Source organism: Canis lupus, chromosome 32 (genome assembly GCF_048164855.1).
Source record: "Canis lupus baileyi chromosome 32, mCanLup2.hap1, whole genome shotgun sequence".
Lineage (NCBI taxonomy): Eukaryota > Metazoa > Chordata > Mammalia > Carnivora > Canidae > Canis > Canis lupus.
The window spans coordinates 33077740-33085766 of NC_132869.1; the positions used below are offsets into that span (position 1 = coordinate 33077740).

At 46.4% G+C, this 8027-nt stretch overlaps 1 protein-coding gene across 6 annotated transcripts in view; it reads right to left on the minus strand.

The window, feature by feature from the left end:
• The window catches only part of PARP16 (poly(ADP-ribose) polymerase family member 16), a 40148-nt gene extending 38200 nt beyond the window's left edge, over positions 1–1948 (minus strand). For 2 of the 6 annotated variants that reach the window (XM_072809167.1, XM_072809168.1), the window contains exon 1: positions 1368–1948. In XM_072809167.1, coding sequence (XP_072665268.1) covers positions 1368–1541 — 174 coding nt within the window. In that variant the 5' untranslated portion in view covers positions 1542–1948. The remainder of the gene's footprint in view (positions 1–1367) is intronic. The other 4 variants (XM_072809172.1, XM_072809171.1, XM_072809170.1 and 1 more) reach the window with 3 other exon arrangements.
• Positions 1949–8027: the final 6079 nt, after the last annotated feature.

Here is an 8027-nt window from a genome sequence, read left to right on the forward strand (position 1 = left end):
TGAAGAAGTTTCATCCCCAAGGCTCTGATATCATAAACTCACAAAACTGACTATTTATTTGAATTTTCAGAACAAACCATAGGGGATGTCAGTTTGCTTATCTTTCTCCAACCTCCTACTTCCTGTACCCTGAAATGCCTGTGTACTGTGGGCAAGGTGCCCTCAACACATCCCTGGCCTGGGCTGCAATGGACGGGGTAAGGGCCATGAGGCTGGGCTTTGTCCCTAGACCTCCTTTGCTAGTGGTAGCAAAGAGGGAATCCAACCCTGACCACTTCATCAGAGAGAATTCTAAACATCTGTTGATTCTAAACATCTCCCTTAACCTGTTAACATGGTTCATAACATTGATTTTTTTTTTTAATGTTTAACTAATTTTGATTCCTGGAATAAATCCACCCTCTTAATAAGGAATTATTCCTTTTATACAATGCTAGATTCAAGATCCTAATATTTTATGGAGAATTTCTACATTTATACTCATGAGTGACACTGGCCTATAATTTTGCGTTATCCTTATCAGATTTAGATGAAGGTTATATTAGCTTCTTTTTCAATATTCTGGAACAATTTTACACAAAATAAAACGGGAAACACTTATTCCCTCATTGTTTGGTAGAATCCGCCAAGGAAACCAGGTAGGCCTGGTGTTTTGTTGTTGTTGTTGTTGTTGTTGTTGTTGTTTTGGCCTGGTGTTTTGAAGGGAAAAATCTTTGACTACTAATTCAACACCTTTAATGATTATAGTCTATTTTGATTTTCTATTTCTTACAGAATCAGCTTTGGTAAATTATATTTTTTCTAGGCAATTCCAAATATTTGAATTGCAAAGACAACTGATTATCTGGAATGCTGACCCTGACCCAGAAGTGCACTCTGTTAAGAAATTAAGTTTGCCTTGTGAATCAATAGAGCATAACAGCTGACATGAGTACTGTTACGTTACAATTTATAAAAGTACTGCCCATATATTACCTCGTTTGAAGATCAAGGTCTGGGAGGCTTTGGGGATTTCTGGTGTCTGATAACTTGCAAAGGGATGGGTGGCTAGCTTCCCAGAAGCATCGGATTCAGATCAGCCCCCTACTGCTGGCCATGCTAGGACGTTCTGTGGAGGCCTATGCAACTACTGAATTCACTCTTGGGAGTCACTTGTCATTAACACGAGGAAGCAGCCACCAAGAGCCTTGGGGCTGTCGATGTTAGTTAGGGTACGGGTGAGTGTTCCGAGTTCGCAGAAACCCTCCCCAAGGCCAGGCTGGGAATGCTAGGTCTGGGGGGCTGGCGTGTTTACTAACCGGGTCCCCAGGCCACGTGGCCCGGCCGCCCAGGGCAGCGCGGGTCGGCTGGGAGGGAAGCGCACTCACCAGGGCCTCAAAGTCCTTGCAGTCGTGGCGGGCGTAGGCCGCCGGGAAGGGCCGCAGCGCCGAGTCGCGCTTGTAGCTCTGCAGCGCCGAGGCGAAGAGGCTGCACCGGAGGTCGGCGGCCAGCACGTCGCGGGCCGCCGCCTCCCGGACGGCCGCCCAGCCTGCGGGCTGCATCCCGGGGGGCGGCGCGTCGCCGGGGAGACGGCGGGGGGCTAGGGCCGGCCGAGCCCAGGGACGAGGGCCCGAGGGGGCCGGGGTTCCCCGGCCCGAGGTGGAGCGAGGCGGAGGGATGACGGGTTAGGGCGTGCTGGCGGCTGGCTTCGGCGGGGGAGACCGGCCGGTGGAGGAGGGGGGCCCGGCCGGGACCTGGGGCCAGCGCGGGGGGGGCTGGGGATAATGGGCCCCGTGGGGGGGGTGTCCCAGGCCTGGGGGAGGGGCTATGACATGGGATGAGACGACAGCGGCGGGAACGCGCTGACACGCGTCCTCTGCAGGGGCGGGGGTCCGGGGGGGCACCCCCAGGGAAGCCGGGAGGAGCCCCTCTCCGCGCCGGGCGAGGCTGCCGCGCGGCCGGTGCCTTCCTGCTCCGCCTCCCGCCCCGCCCCGCCGAAGCCCCGGCGCCCCCGGCGCCCCGCCAGCCGCGCGGCCGAGCTCGCGGCGCCCTGCCCCCGGGCCGACTCCCGCCCCGGCCGCGCGCCCCGCCTACCTCCCCCCGCGCCGCTCGGCGCTCCGCCCCGCCGCCCGCCCCGCCCCGCCCCGCCCCGCCCGCCCGGGGCCCCGCGAGCCCGCCCCGCCCGCGCCGCGAGGGGTTGGGGGGGGCAGGGCCGCCAGGTGCGCCCCGGGGATTCGCCCACGCGGCCGCGCGCCCTCCTGCCAGAGGCGCGGGGTGGGAGCTGACCCCGGCGCCCTTTGACCTACCCGTGGATTTGCCGTGGCTGAGCTGCTTGGCTCTTCCCGGGGAATTGCTACGACCCGTGGCCTCCCTCCTGAACCGGTTCCCTGCGAAACGGACTGAGCACAAGGAGCCGGTGAACACCCAGGGAACTGCGCCCCAGAGGGCTGCACGGCTGGCCCAAGGTCCCACAGCCAGAGGGCATGGACCCCGGCACTCACACCTGGATCTGAAAACCGAGAGACCTCTCTCCTCTGCTTTTTACAGAATTCACTGCATTGCTCAGGTCTCTGGCCTCTCAGACGAGGTGTTGTTAGCAAGACCCTTCTTTGGGGTCCTCTCCGAAAAAGAGCCTGGAGAGACAATTAACGGGGGAGGCGGGAGGAGAGGTTGACCCAGCCTTGCAGAAGGGAAGGGGCTAGACTCCCATTCCCTCTCCCAATTCACAACCCCACTAGAGAAAACCCCAGTTTGGCCTCATAGTCACATGGAAGTTGAAGCACAGGGAGTTGCCTAATTCCTAGACCAGGAAGTCCCTCAATACCCTGGCCCCCATTGCAACACTCCAGCATCCTCTGAGAGAGGAGCTTCCCCTCCCTCCCCATCCAGGCTACGCTGGGTTCAGAGAAGAGGTGGTCCATGACTTTGGATGGTATGCTTGACTTTGGGAGGAAGAGCAATACTGGGCCTCCAGACACCACAGGGGATCCCAGGCCAGGGAACGAGTGTGGGCTGCGCCCAGGAGTCCACATCAAACCTCTGGTTGCTATGAGGCCCAGACTGGTGCAGACGCAGGAACAAGTGTCGTGGAAACTTATGCCCTCAGACAAGACCACTAAGTGCCTCCAAGACCTCAGGGGACACAGGAACTAGCATGGCTGCTGAAGTTCAGGCCCAGAAAGATCTGGAAACAGTGGGACAGGAGACCTGGGAACCTCTGTCATTCCACTTCTTCTTCGCTGTGGCCCCTTAGGCCGGGCCAACTCCTTGGTCTCAAGGCTTGTTTGTTGGGTGAAAACATGAAATTTGCTTTTCTGAATATGTTTTCTCACACATGAAATGAGAATCATAGCAAAACACCCACATCCCTTGGGATGTGGGAAATGCTCTGAAGATGCAGTGTTCAGTCTCCAGGCGCTCTGCAGAGCAAGCTGAGTTACCATTGTGTTTATTCCCTTTTTTAAAAAGTTTATTTATTTTTTAGCAATCTCTATTCCAACCTGGGGCTTGAGCTCATGACCCTGAGATCAAGAGTCACATGCTCTTTGGACAGAGCCAACCAGGAGCTCCTGTTTATTTCCTTTTTTATTTTTTTAGAAACAACTTTATTGAAATATAATCCACAGCCCATACAAGTGTAAAACTGGGGGTCCCTGAGTGGCTCAGTGGTTTAGCATCTGCTTTCGGCCCAGGGCGTGATCCTGGGGGTCCCAGGATGGAGTCCCACATTGGGTTCCTGGGTGGAGCCTGCTTCTCCCTCTGCCTGCTTCTCCCTCTTGCCTGTGTCTCTGCCTCTCTCTGCGTCTCTCATAGATAAATAAATAAATAAAATATTTTTTAAAATAAAGTGTAAAACTTTATAGTTTTAGTATTTTCACAGATAGGTGTCACTGTCACATTTTCATCACATTCAAAAGAAACTGTAGTAGGTGCTTGCAGTACATGAACATAGGATGTTTTCCCATTTATTCAGATCTTTAAATTTTTTTTCAGCAATGTTTTGTAGTTTTCTGAGTATGTCTTGTGCTTCTTTGGTTTCATGGTTTGCTATCTTATTTAGTAGTTTTATCATTAAGTTCTCCAATCTTCTTCATTTTCCTCTCTCTGCTTTTTCAGATTGAGTTTACTCTTCTTTTTTGAGTGTGTTAAGGTGAAAATGTATTATTTTGAGACCTATTAGTTTATTGTTTTGAGACCTTTCTTTTTTCCTAATCTAGGTACTTTATACATATAAATTTTCCTCTAAGTACTGCAGTACAGCTGCATCCCATGAGCTTTGATATGTTGTATCTTCATTTTCATTCATCTCAAAGTATTTTCTAATCTCTCTTTTTATCTCTTTCTTAACACATTGGTTGTATAGGAGTATGCCACTTAATTTCTGCCTATTTGTGAGTATCTCAAATTTCTTCCTGTTACTGATTTCTGATTGCATTTCATTGTGGTCAGAGAACATATATTGTATTACCTCTATTCTTCTAGTTTATTGACCTTTGTCTTATGGCTCACCATACCTCTATCCTAGAGAATGTTCCATGAGCACTTGAGAAAAATGTATATTCTGCTATTGTTGGATCAACAAATGTAAGTTGTTTTCCAGAGTGGCTGCACCAGCTTGCATTCCCACCAACAGTGTAAGAGGGCTCCCCTTTCTCTGCATCCTCACCAATATCTGTCATTTCCTGACTTGTTAAGTTTAGCCTTTCTGACCGGTGTGAGGTGGTATCTCGTTATGGTTTTGATTTGTATTTCCCTGATATCAAGTGATATTGAGCATTTTTTTATGTGTCTGTTGGCCATTTGTATTTCTTCTTTGGAGAAATATCTATTCATGTCTTCTGCCCATTTCTTGACTAAATTATTTGTTCTTTGGGTATTGAGTTTGATAAGTTCTTTATAGATTTTAGATACTAGTCCTTTATCTGATAAGACATTTGCAAATATCATCTCCCATTCTGTGGGTTGTCTCTTGGTTCTGTTGACTTTTTCCTTTGCTGTGCAAAAGCTTTTATCTTAATGAAGTCTCAATAGTTCATTTATGCCTTTGTTTCCCTTGCCTTTGGAGACATGTCCAGCAAGAAGTGGCTGTGGCCAAGGTCATAGAGGTTTCTACCTATGTTCTCCTAGAGGATTTTTTTTGTTTTAAAGATGTTATTTATTTATTCATGAGAGACACAGAGAAAGAGGCAGAGACATAGGCAGGGAGAGGAGAAGTAGGCTCCCTGCATCGAGCCCAATGCGGGACTCAATCCCAGCACCCTGGGATCATGCCCTGAGCTAAAGGCAGAGACACTCAATCACTGAGCCACCCAGGCATCCCTCCCTCAAGGTTGATGGATTTCTGTCTTAACATTTAGATCCTTAATCAATTTGGAATCTATTTTTGTGTATAGTATAATAAAATGGTCCAGTTTCATTCTTCTGCATGTGGCTGTCCAATTTTCCCAACATCATTTGTTGAAGAGACTATCTTTTTTCCATTGGATATTCTTTCCTGCTTTGTCAAAGATCAGTTGACCATAGAGTTGAGGGTCCGTTTCTGGGCTCTCTATTCTGTTCCATTGATCTATGTGTCTGCTTTTGTGCCAGTATCATAGTGTCTTGATGATCACAGCTTTGTAATAGAGCTTGAAGTCTGGGATTGTGATGCCACCAGTTTTGGTTTTCTTTTTCAACATTCCTTTGGCTATTTGGGGTTTTTTCTGGTTCTGTACAAATCATAGGATTATTTGTTCCAGCTCTGTGAAAAAAGTTGATGGTATTTTAATAGAGATTTCACTGAATGTATAGATTGTTCTAGATAGCATAGATATCTTAACAATATTTGTCCATCCAGTCCATGAGCATGGAATATTTTTCCATTTCTTTGTGTCTTTCTCGATTTTCTTCATGAGTCTTCTTTACTTTTCTGAGTACAGATCCTTTGCCTCTTTGGTTAGGTTTATTCCTAGGGATCTCATGGTATAGGGTACAATTGTAAATGGGATCAACTCCTTAAATTCTCTTTCTTCTGTCTCACTGTTAGTGTATAGGTATGCAACTGATTTCTGTGCATTGATTTTATTTCCTGCCACTTTGCTGAATTCCTGTATGAGTTCTAGCAATTTTAGGGTGGAGTCTTTTGGGTTTTCCTTGTAGAGTATCATGTCATCTGTGAAGAGTGAGAGTTTAACTTCTTTGCCAATTCAGATGGTTTTATTTCTTTTTGTTGACTGATTGCTGAAGCTAGGACTTCTAGTACTATGTTGAACATCAGTGGTGATACTGGACACCCCTGCTGTGTTCCTGACTTTAGGGGAAAAGCTCTCAGTTTTCCCCTGTTAAAGATGATATTTGCTGTGGGCTTTTCATAGATGACTTTTATGATATTGAGGTATGTTCCCTCTATCCCTACACTGTGAAGAGTTTCAATCAAAAAAGGATGTTCACTTTGTCAAATGCTTTTTTGCATCTATCGAGAGGATCATATGGTTCTTATCCTTTCTTTTATTAATGTAGTGTGATTGGTGGATGTTGAACCACCCTTGCAGCCCAGGAATAAATCCCACTTGGTCATAGTGAATAATCTTGTAATGTACTGTTAGATCCTATTGGCTAGTACTTGGTGAGAATTTTTGCATCCATGTTTATCAGGAATATTGGCCTGTGATTCTATTTTTTGGTGAGGGTCTTTGGTTTTGGGATCAAGGTAATGCTGCTTCATTGAAAGAGTTTGGAAGTTTTCCTTCCATTTCTATTTTTTGAAACAATTTCAGAAGAATAGGTATTAATTCTTCTTTAAATGCTTGGTAGAGGAGCGCCTGGGTGGCTCAGCAGTTAAGCACCAGCCTTTGGCCCAGGGCATGATCCTGGGGTCCCAGGATCTAGTCTCACATTGGGCTCCCTGCGGAGAGCCCGCTTCTCTCTCTGCCTGTGTCTCTACCTCTCTCTCTCTCTGTGTCTCTCATGAATGAATAAATAAAATCTTAAAAAAAAATGTTTGATAGATGGGGCACCTGGGTGGCTCAGTCAGTTGAACATCTGCCTTCGGCTCAGGTTATGATCTTGGAGTCCCACCCACATTAGGCTCCCTGCTCAGTGGGGAGTCTGCTTCTCCCTCTGCGCTCCTTGCCCTGCTCATGCTCTCTCTCGTGTGCATATTCTCTCTCTCTCTCTCTCTCAAATGAGTAAGTAAAATCTTTTAAAAAGAAGCTTCCCTGGGAAGCCAGCCATTCAGCCCTGGACTCTTGTTTGTTGGGATATTTTTTATTACTGCTTCAGTTTTCTTGCTGGTTATGAGTCTGTTCAGGTGTTCTATTTCTCCCTGTTTCAGGTTTGGTAGTTTATATGTCTCTGGAAATGCATCCATTTCTTCCAGATTGCCTACTGTGGCAATATAGCTGCTCATACTATGTTCTTTTAATTGTTTATATTTCTTTGCTGTTGGTTGTGATCTCTCTTCTTTCATACAGGATTTTATTTATTTGGGTCCTTTCTCTTTTCTTTTATAAGTTGGGCCAGTGGTTTATCAATCTTATTAATTCTTTCAAAGAACCAGCTCCTACTTTCATTGATCTGTTCTATTATTTTGGTTTCTATTTCATTGATTTCTGCTCTAATCTTAATTAATTAATTAATTCTCTTCTCCTGGTGGGTTTCTTTCTCCAGCTCCTTTAGGTGTAAGGTTAGATTAGGTATTTGAGAACTTTCTTGTTTCTTGGGAAAGGCTTGTATTGCTATATACTTCCCTCTTTAGACTGCCTTTGGTCCCAAAGGTTTTAAACAATTGTGTTTAATTTTCATTTGTTTCCAGGAATTTTTAAAAATTCTTTACTTCCCTGGTTGACCCATTCATTCTTTAGTAGGATGCTCTTTAGCCTCCACATATTTGAGTTCTTTCCAAATTTCCTCTTGTGATTGAGTTCCAATTTCAAAGCATTGTGGTCCAAAAATATGCAGGAAATGATCCCAACCTTTTGGTACCAGTTGAGACCTGATTTGTGACCTGCTATGTGATCTATTCTGGAGCATGTTCCATGTGCACTTGAGAAGAATGTGTATTCTGTTGC